This window comes from Heptranchias perlo, chromosome 39, assembly GCF_035084215.1.
Source record: "Heptranchias perlo isolate sHepPer1 chromosome 39, sHepPer1.hap1, whole genome shotgun sequence".
Classification (NCBI taxonomy): Eukaryota; Metazoa; Chordata; class Chondrichthyes; order Hexanchiformes; family Hexanchidae; genus Heptranchias; species Heptranchias perlo.
The window spans coordinates 20,593,845-20,616,600 of NC_090363.1; the positions used below are offsets into that span (position 1 = coordinate 20,593,845).

Here is a 22,756-nt window from a genome sequence, read left to right on the forward strand (position 1 = left end):
CAGTGCCGGCGAGGGGAGACTGGAACTCCAGACAGTGCCGGCGAGGGGAGACTGGAGCTCTAGACAGTCCCGGCGAGGGGAGACTGGAACTCCAGACAGTGCCGGCGAGGGGAGACTGGAACTCCAGACAGTGCCGGCGAGGGGAGACTGGAACTCCAGACAGTCCCGGCGAGGGGAGACTGGAACTCCAGACAGTGCCGGCGAGGGGAGACTGGAGCTCTAGACAGTGCCGGCGAGGGGAGACTGGAGCTCTAGACAGTGCCGGCGAGGGGAGACTGGAACTCCAGACAGTGCCGGCGAGGGGAGACGGGAGCTCCAGACAGTGCCGGCGAGGGGAGACTGGAGCTCTAGACAGTGCCAGCGAGGGGAGACGGGAGCTCCAGACAGTCCCGGCGAGGGGAGACGGGAACTCCAGACAGTCCCGGTGAGGGGAGACGCGAGCTCCAGACAGTCCCGGTGAGGGGAGACGGGAACTCCAGACAGTCCCGGTGAGGGGAGACGGGAACTCCAGACAGTCCCGGTGAGGGGAGACGGGATCTCCAGACAGTCCCGGCGAGGGGAGACGGGATCTCCAGACAGTCCCGGCGAGGGGCGACGGGATCTCCAGACAGTCCCGGCGAGGGGAGACGGGATCTCCAGACAGTCCCGGCGAGGGGAGACGGGATCTCCAGACAGTCCCGGCGGGCGGCTCGGCTCGGAATTCTGGGTCGACATCCAGCGGAGATTCCGGTGTCTGGTGGGTGGGTGTGGGCGGCCCCCCCTCATCGAACGGGTTGTGGGAGCGATAAAATCTCCCGCTGTGTGGGACTAACCCCAACCCCCCACCGACTGGTATAAGGATGTTTATGGCCATGGAAGCAGTGTTCACATCGTGAGCTGTCAGACTGATAATCAGCCTGTGAATCCTCCCACTAATTCACCCTGTTCTCTAAGGGACGAGTGTGAGGATAGAGTATAGCGTGGGGAGGTACGTTCGATGGGAGTGTGTATCAGAGACACTGCAGCACTGATTCTCTCAGTGCAGGATGTGCAGGATTGGCAAACTGCCCCTTTTTCTCCAATGTTAGTGGTTCGGTGAAAAGGAAGCAATGAGAATTAGTCCCTCTGCTGACGTGACTTGTTGCTGGGAGGATTACTCCTGTGAAGGTTGTGTTTTCAATCACATTTCATTGCAGACTCTGATCTGTACCTGCCCTGGGAGTGTTTGATGGGACAGTGTAGAGGGAGCTTTACTCTGTATCTAAGTGTCACTGTCCCAATCCCAATCCCAAGTCACTGTCCCATGGTCCTCTGACCCGAGTCCCCAGACCCCAGACACAGTCCCGAGACCCCAGCCCCTGTTCCCAGATCCCAGCCTCTGATCCCAGACCCCAGACCCCAGTCCCAGACCCCTGTCCCCAGTCCCAGACCCCAATCCCCAATCCCCTGTCCCCAGTCCCAGACCCCAGACCCCAGTTCCCAATCCCCAGTCCCAGACCTCAGTCCCCAGTCCCAGACCCCAGACCCCAGTTCCCAATCCCCAGTCCCAGACCCCAGTCCCAGACCTCAGTCCCAGACCCCAATCCCCAGTCCCAGACCCCTATCCCCAGACCCCTATCCCCAGTCCCAGACCCCTGTCCCAGACCCCTGTCCCCAATCCCCAGACCCCTGTCCCCAGTCCCAGACCCCAGACCCCAGTTCCCAATCCCCAGTCCCAGACCTCAGTCCCCAGTCCCAGACCCCAGACCCCAATCCCCAGTCCCAGACCCCAGTCCCCTATCCCAGACCCCTGTCCCCAATCCCCAGACCCCTGTCCCCAGTCCCAGACCGGGTTAGTTTCATTTGCTGTAACCGGTTACTTTCAGTTTCACTGCCAGGCGTTGGTTGGGGAAGTGATCTCTGGACATGGCGCTGCTGGATGTTTGCGGATTCGGGGACTGGCTTCAGGATCAATCCCCTTTCGGGGCGGGGGAGCAGTGTTTGGATAAAAGAAATCATTTTGCTTTCGGGGTCAGTGGCGGCGAGTTGGCGGTGCCGGCTGGACTGGATGTGAGTATTCCGGGTTTGATCGCTGCAATAACTGAATTGGTTTGGATTTGATCGGCACGGCCACAGTCTGAGAGTATCGGGTTCGGTCAATCCGAGCTTAAACCGATAAATGAGGGAAACACTCGGAATGTGAACAAAGGCTGACTGAGAAAAGGGGAAATAATTGTACACATGGCTGGGGAAAGTCAGAGAGAGAGAGACTGGTCTGTGAGAGAGAGAGTGTGTGAGAGAGAGAGAGAGACGAGTTTGTGAGAGAGCGAGAGACTGGTCTGTGAGAGAGAGAGAGACTGGTCTGTGAGAGAGAGAGAGAGTGTGTGTGAGAGAGAGAGACTGGTCTGTGAGAGAGAGAGAGACTGGTCTGTGAGAGAGAGTGTGTGTGAGAGAGAGAGAGAGACTAGTTTGTGAGAGAGCGAGAGACTGGTCTGTGAGAGAGAGAGACTGGTCTGTGTGAGAGAGAGAGAGTGTGTGTGAGAGAGAGAGACTGGTCTGTGAGAGAGAGAGAGACTGGTCTGTGTGAGAGAGAGAGAGTGTGTGTGAGAGAGAGAGACTGGTCTGTGAGAGAGAGAGAGACTGGTCTGTGTGAGAGAGAGAGAGTGTGTGTGAGAGAGAGAGACTGGTCTGTGAGAGAGAGAGAGAGAGAGACTGGTCTGTGAGAGAGAGACTGGTCTGTGAGAGAGAGAGAGAGAGAGACTGGTCTGTGAGAGTGTGTGAGAGAGAGAGAGACTGATCTGAGAGAGAGAGAGAGAGAGACTGGTCTGTGAGAGAGAGACTGGTTTCATAGAATCATAGAAGTTCACAACATGGAAACAGGCCCTTCGGCCCAACATGTCCATGTCGCCCAGTTTATACCACTAAGCTAGTCCCAATTGCCGGCACTTGGCCCATATCCCTCGATACCCATCTTACCCATGTAACTGTCCAAATGCTTTTTAAAAGACAAAATTGTACCCGCCTCTACTACTGCCTCTGGCAGCTCGTTCCAGACACTCACCACCCTTTGAGTGAAAAAATTGCCCCTCTGGACCCTTTTGTATCTCTCCCCTCTCACCTTAAATCTATGCCCCCTCGTTATAGACTCCCCTACCTTTGGGAAAAGATTTTGACTATCTACCTTATCTTTGCCCCTCATTATTTTATAGACTTCTATAAGATGCCCCCCGAAACCTCCTACTCTCCAGGGAAAAAAGTCTCAGTCTATCCAACCTCTCCCTATAAGTCAAACCATCAAGTCCCGGTAGCATCCTAGTAAATCTTTTCTGCACTCTTTCTAGTTTAATAATATCCTTTCTATAATAGGGTGACCAGAACTGTACACAGTATTCCAAGTGTGGCCTTACTAATGTCTTGTACAACTTCAACAAGACATCCCAACTCCTGTATTCAATGTTCTGACCAATGAAACCAAGCATGCTGAATGCCTTCTTCACCATCCTATCCACCTGTGACTCCACTTTCAAGGAGCTATGAACCTGTACTCCAAGATCTCTTTGTTCTATAACTCTCTCCAACGCCCTACCATTAACGGAGTAGGTCCTGGCCCGATTCGATCTACCAAAATGCATCACCTCACATTTATCTAAATTAAACTCCATCTGCCATTCATCGGCCCACTGGCCCAATTTATCAAGATCCCGTTGCAATCCTAGATAACCTTCTTCACTGTCCACAATGCCACCAATCTTGGTGTCATCTGCAAACTTACTAACCATGCCTCCTAAATTCTCATCCAAATCATTAATATAAATAACAAATAACAGCGGACCCAGCACCGATCCCTGAGGCACACCGCTGGTCACAGGCCTCCAGTCCGAAAAACAACCCTCCACAACCACCCTCTGTCTCCTGTCGTCAATCCAATTTTGTATCCAATTGGCTACCTCACCTTGGATCCCATGAGATTTAACCTTATGTAACAACCTACCATGCGGTACCTTGTCAAAGGCTTTGCTAAAGTCCATGTAGACCACGTCTACTGCACAGCCCTCATCTATCTTCTTGGTTACCCCTTCAAAAAACTCAATCATATTCGTGAGACATGATTTTCCACTCACAAAACCATGCTGACTGTTCCTAATTAGTCCCTGCCTCTCCAAATGCCTGTAGATCCTGTCTCTCAGAATACCCTCTAACAACTTACCCACTACAGATGTCAGGCTCACCGGTCTGTAGTTCCCAGGCTTTTCCCTGCCGCCCTTCTTAAACAAAGGCACAACATTTGCTACCCTCCAATCTTCAGGCACCTCACCTGTTGCTGTCGATGATTCAAATATCTCTGCTAGGGGACCCGCAATTTCCTCCCTAACCTCCCATAACGTCCTGGGATACATTTCATCAGGTCCCAGAGATTTATCTACCTTGATGCGCATTAAGACTTCCAGCACCTCCCTCTCTGTAATATGTACACTCCTCAAGACATCACTATTTATTTCCCCAAGTTCCCTAACACCCATGCCTTTCTCAACCATAAATACCCATGTGAAATATTCATTCAGGATCTCACCCATCTCTTGTGGTTCCGCACATAGATGACCTTGTTGATCCTTAAGAGGCCCTACTCTCTCCCTAGTTACTCTTTTGCCCTTTATGTATATGTAGAAGCTCTTTGGATTCTCCTTTGCCTTATCTGCCAAAGTAATCTCATGTCCCCTTTTTGCCCTCCTGATTTCTCTCTTGAGAAAAGTTTGTGAGAGAGAGAGAGAGAGACTGGTTTGTGAGAGAGAGAGAGAGAGAGAGACTGGTCTGTGAGAGAGAGAGAGAGAGAGACTGGTCTGTGAGAGAGAGAGAGAGAGAGACTGGTTTGTGAGAGAGAGAGAGAGAGAGTGTGTGAGAGAGAGAGAGAGACTGGTTTGTGTGAGAGAGAGAGAGAGAGAGAGACTGGTCTGTGAGAGAGAGAGAGAGAGAGACTGGTCTGTGAGAGAGAGAGAGAGAGAGAGAGACTGGTCTGTGAGAGAGAGAGAGAGAGAGACTGGTTTGTGAGAGAGAGAGAGTGTGAGAAAGAGAGAGACTGGTCTGTGAGAGAGAGAGAGATAAACTGGTCTGTGAGAGAGAGAGAGACTGGTCTGTGAGAGAGAGAGAGAGAGAGACTGGTTTGTGAGAGAGAGAGAGAGAGACTGGTCTGTGAGAGAGAGAGAGAGAGACTGGTCTGTGAGAGAGAGAGAGAGAGACAGGTCTGTGAGAGAGAGAAAGAGAGACTGATTTGTGAGAGAGAGAGAGGGAGAGACTGGTCTGTGAGAGAGAGAGAGACAGAGACTGGCCTGTGAGAGAGAGAGAGAGAGAGACTGGTCTGTGAGAGAGAGAGAGAGAGAGACTGGTCTATGAAAGAGAGAGAGAGAGAGACTGGTTTGTGAGAGAGAGAGAGGGTGAGTGTGTGAGAGAGAGAGAGAGAGAGAGAGACTGGTCTGTGTGAGAGAGAGAGAGAGACTGGTTTGTGAGAGAGAGAGAGGGTGAGTGTGTGAGAGAGAGAGAGAGAGAGACTGGTCTGTGTGAGAGAGAGAGAGACTGGTCTGTGAAAGAGAGAGAGAGACTGGTTTGTGAGAGAGAGAGAGGGTGAGTGTGTGAGAGAGAGAGAGAGAGACTGGTTTGTGAGAGAGAGAGAGGGTGAGTGTGTGAGAGAGAGAGACTGGTCTGTGAGAGAGAGAGAATCATAGAAAGTTACGGCACAGAAGGAGGCCATTCGGCCCATCGTGTCCGTGCTGGCCGAAAAAGAGCTATCCAGCTTAATCCCACTTTCCCGCACTTGGTCCGTAGCCCTGTCGGTTACAGCACTTCAGGAGCACATCCAGGTACTTTTCAAATGAGTTGAGGGTTTCTGCCTCTCCCACCCTCTCAGGCAGTGAGTTCCAGACCCCCACCACCCTCTGGGTGAAAAATCTTTTCCTCATTTCCACTCTAATCCTTCGATCAATCACTTTAAATCTATGCCCCCTGGTTATTGACCCCTCTGCTAAGGGAAATCGGTCCTTCCTATCCACTCTATCCAGGCCCCTCATAATTTTATACACCTCAATTAAATCTCCCCTCAGCCTCCTCTGTTCCAAGGAAAACAACCCCAGCCTATCCAATCTGTCATCATAGTTAAAATTCTCCACTCCTGGCAACATCCTCGTAAATCTCCTCTGTACCCTCTCTCGTGCAATTACATCCTTCCTGTAATGTGGTGACCAGAACTGTACACAATATTTTGTACAGTTCTAGCATAACCTCCCTGCACTTATATTCTATGCCTCAGCTATTAAAGGAAAGTATTCCATCTGCCTTCTTAACCACCTTATCTGTCCTGCTATCTTCAGAGATCTGTGGACATGCACTCCAAGGTCCCTCACTTCCTCCACAGCTCTCAGTATCCTCCTATTTATTGTGTATTCCCTTGCCTTGTTTGCTCCCCCCAAATACATTACCTCACACTTCTCCGGATTGAACTCCATTTGCCACTTTTCTGCCCATCTGACCAGTCCATTGATATCTTCCTGCAGTCTACAGCTTTCCTCCTCACTATCAACCACACGGCCTATCTTTGTGTCATCCGCGAATTTCTTAATCATGCCCCTTATGTTTCAGTCCAAATCATTAATATATACCACAAAAAGCAAAGGACCTAGTACTGAGCCCTGTGGAACCCCACTGGAAACAGCCTTCCAGTCACAGAAACACCCGTCGACCATTACCCTTTGCTTCCTGCCACTGAGCCAATTTTGGATCTAATTTGCCACTTTCCCTTGGATCCCATGAGCTTGTACTTTTTTAACCAATCTGCCATGTGGACCTTGTCAAAAGCCTTGCTAAAATCCATGTAGACTATATCAACTGCACTACCCTCATCGACCCTCCTTGTTACCACCTCAAAAAATTCAATCAAGTTAGTCAGACACGACCTTCCCTTAACAAATCCATGCTGACTGTCCTTGATTACTCCGTGCCTTTCTAAGTGACGGTTTATCCTGTCCCTCAGAATTGATTCTAATATTTTGCCCACCACTGAGGTTAGACTGACTGGCCTATAATTACTCGGTCTATCTCGTTTTCCCTTTTAAAACAATGGTACAATGTTAGCAGTCCTCCAATCCTCCGGCACCACGCCTGTATCCAGGGAGGATTGGAAACTGATGGTCAGAGCCTCCGCTATTTCCTCCCTTGCTTCTCTTAACAGCCTGGGATACATTTCATCCGGGCCTGGTGATTTATCTACTTTCAAAGATGCGAATCCCCTTAATACTTCCTCTCTCACCGTTTATCCCATCCAATATTTCACACTCCTCCTCCTTAACTATAATCTCTGCATCGTCCCTCTCCTTTGTGAAGACAGAAGCAAAGTATTCATTAAGAACCAGACCCACATCTTCCCCCTCCACACACAGGTTACCTTTTTGGTCTCTAATAGGCCCTACTCTTTCCTTAGTTATTCTCTTGCTCTTTATGTATTTATAAAACATCTTTGGGTTTTCTTTGATTTTACCTGCTAATATTTTTTCATGCCCTCTCTTTGCTTTCCTAATTTCCTTTTTATCTTCATCCCTGCACTTTGTGTACTCCTCTAAGCTTTCCGTAGTATTGAGTTCCCGATGTCTATCATAGGCTTTCTTTTTCTGTCTTATCTTACCCTGTATGCTCCTTGTCATCCAGGGAACTCTAGATTTGACAGTCCCACCCTTTTTCTTTGTGGGAACATGTTTACTCTGAACCCCTTGAATCTCCCCCTTGAATGCCTCCCACTGCTTTGACACTGATTTACCTTCAAGTAGCTGTTTCCAGTTTACTTCTACTAAATCACTTCTCAGTTTAGTAAAATTGGCCTTTCCCCAATTGAAAACTTCAACTCCTGCTCTGTCTTTGTCCTTTTCCATATCTATGCTAAAACTAACTGTATTATGATCACTCCCACCAAAATGCTCTCCCACTGATCCTCCTTCCACCTGCCCTGCTCATTCCCTAAAACTAAATCCAGAACTGCCCCCCACTTTTGGTGTGCAAGTTCACAGATCCCTGAAGGCGGCAGAACAGGTAGATAAGGTGGTAAAGAAGGCATATGGGATACTTGCCTTTATTAGCCGAGGCATAGAATATAAGAGCAAGGAGGTTATGATGGAGCTGTATAAAACACTGGTTAGGCCACAGCTGGAGTACTGTGTGCAGTTCTGGTCGCCGCACTACAGGAAGGATGTGATCACTTTGGAGAGGGTGCAGAGGAGATTCACCAGGATGTTACCAGGGCTGGAGCGCTTCAGCTATGAAGAGAGACTGGGAAGATTGGGTTTGTTTTCCTTGGAGCAGAGGCGGCTGAGGGGGGACATGATTGAGGTGTACAAAATTATGAGGGGCACAGATAGGATGGATACTAAGGAGCTTTTTCCCTTCGTTGAGGGTTCTATAACAAGGGGACATAGATTCAAGGTAAAAGGCGGGAGGTTTAGAGGGGATTTGAGAAAGAACTTTTTCACCCAGAGGGTGGTTGGAGTCTGGAACTCACTGCCTGAAAGGGTTGTGGAGGCAGGAACCCTCACAACATTCAAGAAGCATTTGGATGAGCACTTGAAATGCCATAGCATACAAGGCTACGGACCAAATGCTGGAATATGGGATTAGAGTAGACAGGGCTTGATGGCCGGCGCGGACACGATGGGCCGAAGGGCCTCTATCCGTGCTGTATCACTCTATGACTCTATGACCCCGCCTCGTTGGGCTTGCTATATACTGGCAAAAAAAATTCTCCTGTATGCAATTTAAGAATTCTGTGCCCTCTATATCATTCACACTGATTGTATCCCAGTTAATATCAGGGTTGTTGAAACCCCCTCCCATTACTGCCCTATTGTTTTTGCACTTCTCAGAAATTTGCCTCCATATTTGCTCCTCTATCTCCCTCTGACTGTTTGGGGGTCTATAGTTCACTCCCAGCAGTGTGACTGCCCCTTTTTTGTTCTTTAGCTCAAACCATAAGGCCTCATTTGATGCTCCTTCTAAAATATCATCCCTCCTCACAACTGTAATTGTTTAATTTACCAAAATTGCCACCCCCCCTCCTTTTTTATCCCCCTCTCTATCACGTCTGAAAACCCTGTAACCAGGGACATTGAGCTGCCATTTCTGCCCCTCTTTAAGCCACGTTTCTGTAATAGTTAAGATATCGCACTGCCACGTGTCAATCTGTGCCCTCAGCTCATCCGCCTTATTTCCTATACTCCTTGCATTGAGATAAATACATTCAAGGACTACCAAACTCCTCTGTTGTTTATTTTCTAACCTTTGTTCCCTCTGCCTTCCAGACTCACTCACTAATTTTCTGCCTTCCATTTCCAGTTCTGACTTGATCCCATCTGACTCCACACTCAGGTTCCCATCGCCCTGCCAAGCTAGTTTAAACCCTCCCCGACAGCACCAGCAAACCTCCCCGCAAGGATATTGGTCCCGGCCCTGTTAAGGTGCAACCCGTCCGGCCTGTACAGGTCCCACCTCCCCCAGAACCGGTCCCAATGGCCCAGGAATCTAAAGTCCTCCCTCCTGCACCGCCTCTCCAGCCACGCATTCATCTGCTCTATCCTCCTATCTCTATACTCACTAATCTGGAGATTACTACCTTTGAGGTCCTGCTTATTAGTCTTTTTCCTAACTCCTTAAACTCAACCTGCAGGATCTCATCCCTCTTTCTTTCATGGCTAAAATTCTCCAGTCCTGGCAACATCCTCATAAATCTCCTCTGTACCCTTTCTAGTGCAATCACATCTTTCCTGTAATGTGGTGACCAGAACTGTACGCAGTACTCAAGCTGTGGCCTAACTAGTGTTTTATACAGTTCCAGCATAACCTCCCTGCTCTTATATTCTGTGCCTCGGCTAATAAAGGAAAGTATCCCTTATGCCTTTTTAACCACCTTATCTACCTGTCCTGCTACCTTCAGGGATCTGTGGACATGCACTCCAAGGTCCCTCACTTCCTCTACACCTCTCAGTATCCTCCCATTTATTGTGTATTCCCTTGCCTTGTTTGCCCTCCCCAAATGCATCACCTCACATTTCCCTGGATTGAATTCCATTTGCCACTTTTCTGCCCACCTGACCAGTCCATTGATATCTTCCTGCAGTCTACAGCTTTCCTCCTCACTATCAACCACACGGACAATTTTTGTATCATCTGCAAACTTCTTGATCAAGCCCCCCACATTCAAGTCCAAATAATTAATATATACCACAAAAAGCAAGAGAGAGACTGGTCTGTGAGAGTGTGAGAGAGAGAGAGAGAGAGAGAGAGAGACTGGTCTGTGAGAGTGTGAGAGAGAGAGAGAGAGACTGGTCTGTGTGAGTGTGTGAGAGAGAGAGAGAGAGAGAGACTGGTCTGTGAGAGTGTGAGAGAGAGAGAGAGACTGGTCTGTGTGAGTGTGTGAGAGAGAGAGAGAGAGAGAGACTGGTCTGTGAGAGTGTGAGAGAGAGAGAGAGAGAGAGAGAGAGACTGGTCTGTGAGAGTGTGAGAGAGAGAGAGAGAGACTGGTCTGTGTGAGTGTGTGAGAGAGAGAGAGAGAGAGAGACTGGTCTGTGAGAGTGTGAGAGAGAGAGAGAGACTGGTCTGTGAGAGTGTGAGAGAGAGAGACTGGTCTGTGAGAGAGAGAGAGAAAGAGAGAGACTGGTCTGTGAGAGAGAGAGAGAGAGAGAGAGACTGGTCTGTGAGAGTGAGAGAGAGAGAGAGAGAGAGACTGGTCTGTGTGAGAGAGAGAGAGAGACTGGTCTGTGAGAGTGTGAGAGAGAGAGAGAGAGACTGGTCTGTGAGAGTGAGAGAGAGAGAGAGTGAGAGACTGGTCTGTGAGAGTGCGTGAGAGTAGAGAGAGACTGGTCTGTGAGAGTGTGTGAGAGTAGAGAGAGAGACTGGTCTGTGTGAGTATGAGAGAGAGAGAGAGAGAGAGACTGGTCTGTGAGACAGAGAGAGAGACTGGTCTGTGAGACAGAGAGAGAGACAGGTCTGTGAGAGAGTGAGAGACTGGTCTGTGAGAGAGAGAGAGAGACTGGTCTGTGAGAGAGAGAGAGAGACTGGTCTGTGAGACAGAGAGAGACTGGTCTGTGAGAGAGTGAGAGACTGGTCTGTGAGAGAGAGAGAGAGAGACTGGTCTGTGAGACAGAGAGAGAGACTGGTCTGTGAGAGAGAGAGAGAGACTGGTCTGTGAGAGAGTGAGAGACTGGTCTGTGAGAGAGTGAGAGACTGGTCTGTGAGAGTATGTGTGAGAGAGAGAGAGATTGGTCTGTGAGAGAAAGAGACTGAGTTTTTCTTATTCATTCATGGGATGTGGGCGTCGCTGGCGAGGCCGGCATTTATTGCCCATCCCTAATTGCCCTTGAGAAGGTGGTGGTGAGCCGCCTTCTTGAACCACTGCAGTCCGTGTGGTGAAGGTTCTCCCACAGTGCTGTTAGATAGGGAGTTCCAGGATTTTGACCCAGTGACGATGAAGGAACGGCGATATATTTCCAAGTCGGGATGGTGTGTGACTTGGAGGGGAACGTGCAGGTGGTGTTGTTCCCATGTGCCTGCTGCCCTTGTCCTTCTAGGTGGTAGAGGTCGTGGGTTTGGGAGGTACTGTCGAAGAAGCCTTGGCGAGTTGCTGCAGTGCATCCTGAGGATGGTACACACTGCAGCCACAGTGTGTCGGTGGTGAAGGGAGTGAATGTTTAGGGTGGTGGATGGGGTACCAATCCATCGGGCTGCTTTGTCCTGGATGGTGTCGAGCTTCTTGAGTGTTGTTGGAGCTGCACTCATCCAGGCAAGTGGAGAGTATTCCATCACACTCCTGACTTGTGCATTGTAGATGGTGGAAAGGCTTTGGGGAGTCAGGAGGTGAGTCACTCACCACAGAATACCCAGCCTCTGACCTGCTCTTGTAGCCACAGTATTTATGTGGCTGGTCCAGTTTAGTTTCTAGTCAATGGTGACCCCCAGGATATTGATGGTTGGGGATTCAGTGATGGTAATGCCATTGAATGTCAAGGGGAGGTGGTTAGACTCTCTCTTGTTGGAGATGGTCATTGCCTGGCACTTGTCTGGCGCAAAATGTTACTTGCCACTTATCAGCCCAAGCCTGGATATTGTCCAGATCTTCATGGTCTGTGAGAGTGAGAGAGAGAGAGAGACTTGTCTGTGAGAGTGAGAGGGAGAGAGAGACTGGTCTGTGAGAGTGTGAGAGAGAGAGAGAGAGAGAGACTGGCCTGTGAGAGTGTGAGAAAGAGAGAGGGAGACTGGTCTGTGAGAGTGAGAGAGAGAGAGAGACTGGTCTGTGAGAGTGAGAGAGAGAGACTGGTCTGTGAGAGTGAGAGAGAGAGAGAGACTGGTCTGTGAGAGTGTGAGAGAGAGAGAGATACTGGTCTTTGAGAGAGAGAGACTCGTCTGTGAGAGAGAGAGAGGGAGACTGGGTCTATGAGAGAGAGAGAGAGACTGGTCTGTGAGAGTGTGTGAGTGTGAGAGGGAGAGAGAGAGAGAGACTTGTTTTTTTAAAATTCGTTCATGGGATGTGGGCGTCGCTGGCGAGGCCGGCATTTATTGCCCATCCCTAACTGCCCTTGAGAAGGTGGTGGTGAGCCGCCTTCTTGAACCACTGCAGTCTGTGTGGTGAAGGTTCTCCCACAGTGCTGTTAGGGAGGGAGTTCCAGGATTTTGACCCAGCGACGATGAAGGAACGGCGATATATTTCCAAGTCGGGATGGTGTGTGACTTGGAGGGGAACGTGCAGGTGGTGTTGTTCCCATGCGCCTGCTGCCCTTGTCCTTCTAGGTGGTAGAGGTCGCGGGTTTGGGAGGTGCTGTCGAAGAAGCCTTGGTGAGTTGCTGCAGTGCATCCTGTGGATGGTACACACTACAGCCACTGTGCGCCGGTGGTGAAGGGAGTGAATGTTTAGGGTGGTGGATGGGGTGCCAATCAAGCGGGCTGCTTTGTCCTGGATGGTGTCGAGCTTCTTGAGTGTTGTTGGAGCTGCACTCATCCAGGCAAGTGGAGAGTATTCCATCACACTCCTGACTTGTGCCTTGTAGATGGTGGAAAGGCTTTGGGGAGTCAGGAGGTGAGTCACTCACCACAGAATACCCAGCCTCTGACCTGCTCTTGTAGTCACAGTATTTATATGGCTGGTCCAGTTAAGTTTGTGGTCAATGGTGACCCCCAGGATGTTGATGGTTGGGGATTCGGCGATGGTAATGCCATTGAATGTCAAGGGGAGATGGTCATTGCCTGGCACTTGTCTGACGCGAATGTTACTTGCCACTTATCAGCCCAAGCCTGGATGTTGTCTAGATCTTCATGGTCTGTGAGAGTGAGAGTGAGAGAGAGAGGGAGAGAGAGACTGATCTGTGAGTGAGAGAGAGATAGAGAGAGACAGGTCTGTGAGAGAGAGAGAGAGAGAGACTGGTCTGTGAGAGTGTGAGTGAGAGAGACTGGCCTGTGTGAGAGAGAGAGAGAGACTGGCCTGTGTGAGAGAGAGAGAGAGACTGGTCTGTGAGAGAGAGAGAGAGAGAGAGACTGGTCTGTCAGAGAGTGAGAGAGAGAGAGAGAGAGAGAGACTGGTCTGTGAGAGAGTGAGAGAGAGAGAGACTGGTCTGTGAGAGAGTGAGAGAGAGAGAGAGAGAGAGAGGGAGACTGGTCTGTGAGAGAGAGAGAGAGAGAGACTGGTCTGTGAGAGAGAGAGAGAGAGAGAGAGAGACTGGTCTGTGAGAGAGAGAGAGAGAGAGAGACTGGTCTGAGAGAGAGAGAGAGAGAGAGACTGGTCTGTGAGAGAGAGAGAGAGAGAGAGACTGGTCTGTCAGAGAGTGAGAGAGAGAGAGAGAGAGAGAGAGAGACTGGTCTGTGAGAGAGTGAGAGAGAGAGAGACTGGTCTGTGAGAGAGTGAGAGAGAGAGAGAGAGAGGGAGACTGGTCTGTGAGAGAGAGAGAGAGAGAGACTGGTCTGTGAGAGAGAGAGAGAGAGAGAGACTGGTCTGTGAGAGAGAGAGAGAGAGAGAGAGAGACTGGTCTGAGAGAGAGAGAGAGAGAGAGACTGGTCTGTGAGAGAGTGAGAGAGAGAGAGACTGGTCTGTGAGAGAGTGAGAGAGAGAGAGAGAGAGAGGGAGACTGGTCTGTGAGAGAGAGAGAGAGAGAGAGACTGGTCTGTGAGAGAGAGAGAGAGAGTGTGTGAGAGAGAGAGAGAGAGAGAGAGACTGGTCTGTGAGAGAGAGAGAGAGAGAGAGACTGGTCTGTGAGAGAGAGAGAGAGAGAGAGAGACTGGTCTATGAGAGAGAGAGAGAGAGAGACTGGTCTGTGAGAGAGAGAGAGAGAGAGAGAGAGAGAGAGACTGGTCTATGAGAGAGAGAGAGAGAGAGAGAGAGACTGGTCTGTGAGAGTGAGAGAGAGAGAGAGAGAGACTGGTCTGAGAGAGAGAGAGAGAGAGAGAGACTGGTCTATGAGAGAGAGAGAGAGAGAGACTGGTCTGTGTGAGAGAGAGAGAGAGAGAGAGAGACTGGTCTGTGAGAGAGAGAGAGAGAGAGACTGGTCTGTGAGAGAGAGAGAGAGAGAGAGAGAGACTGGTCTATGAGAGAGAGAGAGAGAGAGAGACTGGTCTGTGAGAGAGAGAGAGAGAGAGAGAGAGAGACTGGTCTGTGAGAGAGAGAGAGAGAGAGAGAGAGAGACTGGTCTATGAGAGAGAGAGAGAGAGAGAGAGAGAGAGAGACTGGTCTGTGAGAGTGAGAGAGAGAGAGAGAGAGACTGGTCTGAGAGAGAGAGAGAGAGAGAGAGACTGGTCTATGAGAGAGAGAGAGAGACTGGTCTGTGTGAGAGAGAGAGAGAGAGAGAGAGAGAGACTGGTCTGTGAGAGAGAGAGAGAGAGACTGGTCTGTGAGAGAGTGAGAGAGAGAGAGAGAGAGAGAGACTGGTCTGTGAGAGAGTGAGAGAGAGAGAGAGAGAGAGAGACTGGTCTATGAGAGAGAGAGAGGGAGAGAGACTGGTCTATGAGAGAGAGAGAGGGAGAGAGACTGGTCTGAGAGAGAGAGAGAGAGAGACTGGTCTGTGAGAGAGTGAGAGAGAGAGAGAGAGACTGGTCTGTGAGAGAGTGAGAGAGAGAGACTGGTCTGTGAGAGTGAGATAGAGAGACTGGTCTATGAGAGTGAGAGAGAGAGAGAGTGAGAGAGACTCGTCTGTGAGAGTGTGTGAGAGAGAGAGAGACTTGAGTGTGAGAGTGAGAGAGAGAGAGAGACTGGAAGGCTGTTTCCAGTGGGGTTCCGCAGGGCTCAGTACTGGGTCCCTTGCTTTTTGTGACATATATTAATGATTTGGACTTGAATGTGGGGGGCTTGATTAAGAAGTTTGATACAAAAATTGTCCGTGTGGTTGATAGTGAGGAGGAAAGCTGTGGACTGCAGGAAGATATCAATGGACTGGTCAGGTGGACAGAAAAGTGGCAAATGGAATTCAATCCAGAGAAGTGTGAGGTAATGCATTTGGGGAGGGCAAACAAGGCAAGGGAATACACAATAAATGGGAGGATACTGAGAGGTGTAGAGGAAGTGAGGGACCTTGGAGTGCATGTCCATAGATCCCTGAAGGTAGCAGGACAGGTAGATAAGGTGGTTCAGAAGGCATACGGGATACTTTCCTTTATTAGCCAAGGCATAGAATATAAGAGCTGGGAGGTTATGCTGGAACTGTATAAAACACTGGTTAGACCACAGCTTGAGCACTGTGTACAGTTCTGGTCACCACATTGCAGGAAGGATGTGTTTGCACTCGAGAGGGTACAAAGGAGATTTACGAGGATGTTGCCAGGGCTGGAACAGAGGGGGCTGAGGGGAGATTTAATTGAGGTGTATAAAATTATGAGGGGCCTGGATAGAGTGGATAGGAAGGACCTATTTCCCTTAGCAGAAGGGTCAGTAACCAGGGGTCATGGATTTAAAGTAATCGGTAGAAGGATTAGAGGGGAGCTGAGGAGAATTTTTTTCACCCAGAGGGTGGTGGGGGTCTGGAACTCACTGCCTGAGAGGGTGGGAGAGGCAGAAACCCTCAACTCATTTAAAAAGTACCTGGATGTGCTCCTGAAGAGCCGTAATCCACAGGGCTACGGACCAAGTGCGGGAAAGTGGGATTAAGCTGGATAGCTCTTTTTTGGCCGGCACGGTCACGATGGGCTGAATGGCCTCCTTCTGTGCCGTAACTTTCTATGTTTCGAAGACAGGCCTCAGCCTTCGATAATCACTTTGATTAACAGATGTTTCAGGTCCCTTGCGATTGGCTGCAGTCCTGAATGATTGCCAGCTCTGTGGGGCGGGGCTTCATCTCACTGAATTACATTCACACCTCTCAGGAAATCAATCTTAGGAGGGAGGAGTCAGGTTGTTTGATACTCACAGCCACTGACTGTGAGGCCTACAATAGAGCCATCTCAACCAGGAGCACAGCCCACACTAGAGTCATCTTAACCAGGAGTACAGCCCACACTAGAGTCATCTTAACCAGGAGTACAGCCTACACTAGAGCCATCTCAACCAGGAGCACAGCCCACACTAGAGTCATCTTAACCAGGAGTACAGCCTACACTAGAGTCATCTTAACCAGGAGGACAGCCTACACCAGAGTCATCTTAACCAGGAGTACAGCCTACACTCGAGCCATCTTAATCAGGAGTACACCCCACACTAGAGTCATCTTAACCAGGAGTACAGCCCACACTCGAGTCATCTTAACCAGGAGTACAGCCCACACTAGAGTCATCTTAACCAGGAGTACAGCCTACACTAGAGTCATCTTAACCAGGAGTACAGCCTACACTAGAGTCATCTTAACCAGGAGTACAGCCTACACTAGAGTCATCTTAACCAGGAGTACAGCCTACACTAGAGCCATCTTAACCAGGAGTACAGCCAACACTAGAGCCATCTTAACCAGGAGTACACCCCACACTAGAGTCATCTTAACCAGGAGTACAGCCTACACTAGAGCCATCTTAACCAGGAGTACAGCCTACACGAGAGCCATCTTAACCAGGAGTACACCCCACACTAGAGTCATCTTAACCAGGAGTACAGCCTACACTAGAGCCATCTTAACCAGGAGTACAGCCTACACGAGAGCCATCTTAACCAGCAGTACAGCCTATGCTAGAGTCATCTTAACTAGGAGTACAGCCTACGCTAGAGTCAGCCTACACTAGAGCTATCTTAACCAGGAGTACAGCCGACACGAGAGCCATCTTAACCAGGAGTACAGCCTACACCAGAGCCATCTTAACCAGCAGTACAGCCTACACTAGAGCCATCTTAACCAGGAGTACAGCCTATGCTAGAGTCATCTTAACTAGGAGTACAGCCTACGCTAGAGCCATCTTAACCAGGAATACAGCCTACACTAGAGCCATCTTAACCAGGAGTACAGCCGACACGAGAGCCATCTTAACCAGGAGTACAGCCTACACGAGAGCCATCTTAACCAGGAATACAGCCGACACGAGAGCCATCTTAACCAGGAATACAGCCGACGCCGGAGTCATCTTAACCAGGAGTACAGCCTACACTAGAGCCATCTTAACCAGGAGTACAGCCGACACGAGAGCCAACTTAACCAGGAGTACAGCCTACACTGGAGCCATCTTAACCAGGAGTACAGCCTACACGAGAGCCATCTTAACCAGGAGTACAGCCTACACGAGAGCCATCTTAACCAGGAATACAGCCGACACGAGAGCCATCTTAACCAGGAATACAGCCGACGCCGGAGTCATCTTAACCAGGAGTACAGCCTACACTAGAGCCATCTTAACCAGGAGTACAGCCGACACGAGAGCCAACTTAACCAGGAGTACAGCCTACACTGGAGCCATCTTAACCAGGAGTACAGCCTACACGAGAGCCATCTTAACCAGGAGTACAGCCTACACCAGAGCCATTTTAACCAGCAGTACAGCCTACACTAGAGTCATCTTAACCAGGAATACAGCCTACACAAGAGCCATCTTAACCAGGAGGACAGCCTACACGAGAGCCATCTTAACCAGGAGTACAGCCGACACGAGAGCCATCTTAACCAGGAGTACAGCCGACACTCGAGTCATCTTAACCAGGAGTACAGCATACACGAGAGCCATCTTAACCAGGAGTACAGCCTACACGAGAGCCATCTTAACCAGGAGTACAGCCTACACTAGAGCCATCTTAACCAGGAGTACAGCATACACGAGAGCCATCTTAACCAGGAGTACAGCCTACACGAGAGCCATCTTAACCAGGAGTACAGCCTACACCAGAGCCATTTTAACCAGCAGGACAGCCGACACTAGAGCCATCTTAACCAGGGGTACAGCCTGCACGAGAGCGATCTTAACCAGGAATACAGCCTACGCTGGAGCCATCTTAACCAGGAGTACAGCCTTCACGAGAGCCATCTTAACCAGGAGTACAGCCTACACGAGAGCCATCTTAACCAGGAGTACAGCCTACAACAGAGCCATCTTAACCAGCAGTACAGCCTACACTAGAGCCATCTTAACCAGGAGTACAGCCTGCTCGAGAGCCATCTTAACCAGGAGTACAGCCTACACTAGAGCCATCTTAACCAGCAGTACAGCCTATGCTAGAGTATTCTTAACTAGGAGTACAGCCTACGTTAGAGTCAGCATACACTAGAGCTATCTTAACCAGGAGTACAGCCAACACTAAGCCATCTTAACCAGGAGTACAGCCTACACCAGAGCCATCTTAACCAGCAGGACAGCCTACACTACAGCCATCTTAACCAGGAGTACAGCCGATGCTAGAGTCATCTTAACTAGGAGTACAGCCTACGCTAGAGCCATCTTAACCAGGAATACAGCCTGCACCAGAGCCATCTTAATCAGGAATACAGCCTACGCTGGAGTCATCTTAACCAGGAGTACAGCCCGCACTAGAGCCATCTTAACCAGGAGTACAGCCTACACTGGAGCCATCTTAACCAGGAGTACAGCCTACACGAGAGCCATCTTAAAGAGGCGTACAGCCTACACTCGAGCCATCTTAACCAGGAGCACAGCCTACACTAGAGCCATCTTAACCAGGAGTACAGCCTACACTCGATCCATCTTAACCAGGAGTACAGCCAACACGAGAGCCAACTTAACCAGGAGTACAGCCTACACTGGAGCCATCTTAACCAGGAGTACAGCCTACACTAGAGCCATCTTAAAGAGCAGTAAAGCCTACACTAGAGCCATCTTAACCAGGAGTACAGCCTACACAAGAGCCATCTTAACCAGGAGTACAGCCTACACTAGAGCCATCTTAACCAGGAGTACAGCCGACACGAGAGCCATCTTAACCAGGAGAACAGCCTACACAAGAGCCATCTTAACCAGGAGAACAGCCTACACTAGAGCCATCTTAACCAGGAGTACAGCCTACACAAGTGCCATCTTAACCAGGAGTACAGCCTACACTAGAGCCATCTTAACCAGGAGTACAGCCTACACGAGAGCCATCTTAACCAGGAGAACAGCCTGCACCAGAGCCATTTTAACCAGCAGTACAGCCTACACTAGAGCCATCTTAACCAGGAGTACAGCCTGCACGAGAGCGATCTTAACCAGGAATACAGCCTACGCTGGAGTCATCTTAACCAGGAGTACAGCCTACACGAGAGCCATCTTAACCAGGAATACAGCCTACGCTGGAGTCATCTTAACCAGGAGTACAGCCTACACTCGAGCCATCTTAACCAGGAGTACAGCCTACACTAGAGCCAACTTAACCAGGAGTACAGCCGACACTAGAGCCATCTTAACCAGGAGTACAGCCTACACGAGAGCCAACTTAACCAGGAGTACAGCCTACACTGGAGCCATCTTAACCAGGAGTACAGCCTACACTAGAGCCATCTTAAAGAGGCATACAGCCTACACTAGAGCCATCTTAACCAGGAGTACAGCCTACACAAGAGCCATCTTAACCAGGAGTACAGCCTACACTCGAGCCATCTTAACCAGGAGTACAGCCTACACTAGAGCCAACTTAACCAGGAGTACAGCCGACACTAGAGCCATTTTAACCAGGAGTACAGCCTACACTAGAGCCATCTTAACCAGGAGTACAGCCTATGCTAGAGTCACCTTAACTAGGAGTACAGCCTACGCTGGAGTCAGCCGACACTAGAGCTATCTTAACCAGGAGTACAGCCTACACTAGAGCCATCTTAACCAGGAGTACAGCCTACACCAGAGCCATCTTAACCAGCAGTACAGCCGACACGAGAGCCATCTTAACCAGGAGGACAGCCTATGCTAGAGTCATCTTAACTAGGAGTACAGCCCACGCGAGAGCTATCTTAACCAGGAATACAGCCTACACTAGAGCTACCTTAACCAGGAGTACAGCCTACACTAGAGCCATCTTAACCAGGAGTACAGCCTACACTAGAGCCATCTTAACCAGGAGTACAGCCTACACTGGAGCCATCTTGACCAGGTGTACAGCCTGCACCAGAGCCATCTTAAGCAGCAGTACAGCCTACACTGTAGCCATCTTAACCAGGAGTACAGCCTGCACTAGAGCCATCTTAACCAGGAGTACAGCCGACACTAGAGCCATCTTAACCAGGAGTGCAGCCTACGCTAGAGTCATCTTAAACTGGAGCACAGCCGACACGAGAGCCATCTTAACCAGGAGTACAGCCGACACGAGAGTCACCTTAACCTGGAGTACAGCCGACACGAGAGCCATCTGAACCAGGAGTACAGCCCACACTCGAGCCATCTTAACCAGGAGTACAGCCTACACTAGAGCCATCTTAACCAGGAGTACAGCCGACACTAGAGCCATCTTAACCAGGAATACAGCCGACACGAGAGCCATCTTAACCAGGAGTACAGCCTACACGAGAGCCATCTTAACCAGGAGTACAGCCTACACTAGAGCCAACTTAACCAGGAGTACAGCCTACACTGGAGCCATCTTAACCAGGAGTACAGCCTACACTAGAGCCATCTTAAAGAGGCATACAGCCTACACTAGAGCCATCTTAACCAGGAGTACAGCCTACACAAGAGCCATCTTAACCAGGAGTACAGCCTACACTCGAGCCATCTTAACCAGGAGTACAGCCTACACTAGAGCCATCTTAACCAGGAGTACAGCCTATGCTAGAGTCATCTTAACTAGGAGTACAGCCTACGCTAGAGTCAGCCGACACTAGAGCTATCTTAACCAGGAGTACAGCCTACACTAGAGCCATCTTAACCAGGAGTACAGCCTACACCAGAGCCATCTTAACCAGCAGTACAGCCGACACGAGAGCCATCTTAACCAGGAGTACAGCCTATGCTAGAGTCATCTTAACTAGGAGTACAGCCCACGCGAGAGCCATCTTAACCAGGAATACAGCCTACACTAGAGCTACCTTAACCAGGAGTACAGCCTACACTAGAGCCATCTTAACCAGGAGTACAGCCGACACGAGAGCCATCTTAACCAGGAATACAGCCTACGCTGGAGTCATCTTAACCAGGAGTACAGCCTACACTAGAGCCATCTTAACCAGGAGTACAGACGACACGAGAGCCATCTTAACCAGGAATACAGCCTGCACTGGAGCCATCTTAACCAGGTGTACAGCCTGCACCAGAGCCATCTTAAGCAGCAGTACAGCCTACACTGGAGCCATCTTAACCAGGAGTACAGCCTACACGAGAGCCATCTTAACCAGGAGTACAGCCTGCACTAGAGCCATCTTAACCAGGAGTACAGCCGACACTAGAGCCATCTTAACCAGGAGTGCAGCCTACGCTAGAGTCATCTTAAACTGGAGCACAGCCTACACTAGAGCCATCTTAACCAGGAGTACAGCCGACACGAGTGTCACCTTAACCTGGAGTACAGCCTGCACGAGAGCCATCTGAACCAGGAGTACAGCCAACACTCGAGCCATCTTAACCAGGAGTACAGCCTACACTAGAGCCATCTTAACCAGGAGTGCAGCCTACACTAGAGCCATCTTAACCAGGAGTACAGCCTACACTAGAGCCATCTTAACCAGGAGTGCAGCCTACACTAGAGCCATCTTAACCTGGAGTACAGCCTTCACGAGAGCCATCTTAACCAGGAGTACAGCCTGCACTAGAGCCATCTTAACCAGGAGTACAGCCTGCACTCGAGCCATCTTAACCAGGAATACAGCCGACACGAGAGCCATCTTACCCAGGAGAACAGCCTACACTAGAGCCATCTTAACCTGGAGTACAGCCTTCACGAGAGCCATCTTAACCAGCAGTACAGCCTGCACTAGAGCCATCTTAACCAGGAGTACAGCCTACACTAGAGCCATCTTAACCAGGAGTACAGCCTACGCTAGAGTCATCTTAACCAAGAGTACAGCACACACTAGAGCCATCTTAACCAGGAGTACAGCCTGCACTCGAGTCATCTTAACCATGAGTACAGCCTACGCTAGAGTCATCTTAACCAGGAGTACAGCATACGCTGGAGCCATCTTAACCAGGAGTACAGCCTGCACTAGAGCCATCTTAACCAGGAGTGCAGCCTGCACTGGAGCCATCTTAACCAGGATTACAGTCTACACTAGAGCCATCTTAACCAGGAGTACAGCCCACACTAGAGCCATCTTAAACAGCAGTACAGTCTACACTAGAGCCATCTTAACCAGGAGTACAGCCTACACTAGAGCCATCTTAACCAGGAGGACAGCCGACACTCGAGCCATCTTAACCAGGAGTACAGCCTACACCAGAGCCACCTTAACCAGCAGTACAGCCTATACCA

General features: G+C 50.0%; 1 protein-coding gene across 1 annotated transcript in view; it reads left to right on the forward strand.

Moving 5' to 3' along the window:
- Positions 1-1,165: 1,165 nt before the first annotated feature.
- Positions 1,166-22,756, forward strand: part of LOC137305262 (proteasome subunit beta type-8-like) — a 188,742-nt gene continuing 167,151 nt past the window's right edge. Inside the window, exon 1 of the mRNA XM_067974119.1 lies at positions 1,166-2,028. Within this exon, the coding sequence (XP_067830220.1) occupies positions 1,885-2,028 (144 nt within the window). The 5' untranslated portion in view covers positions 1,166-1,884. The remainder of the gene's footprint in view (positions 2,029-22,756) is intronic.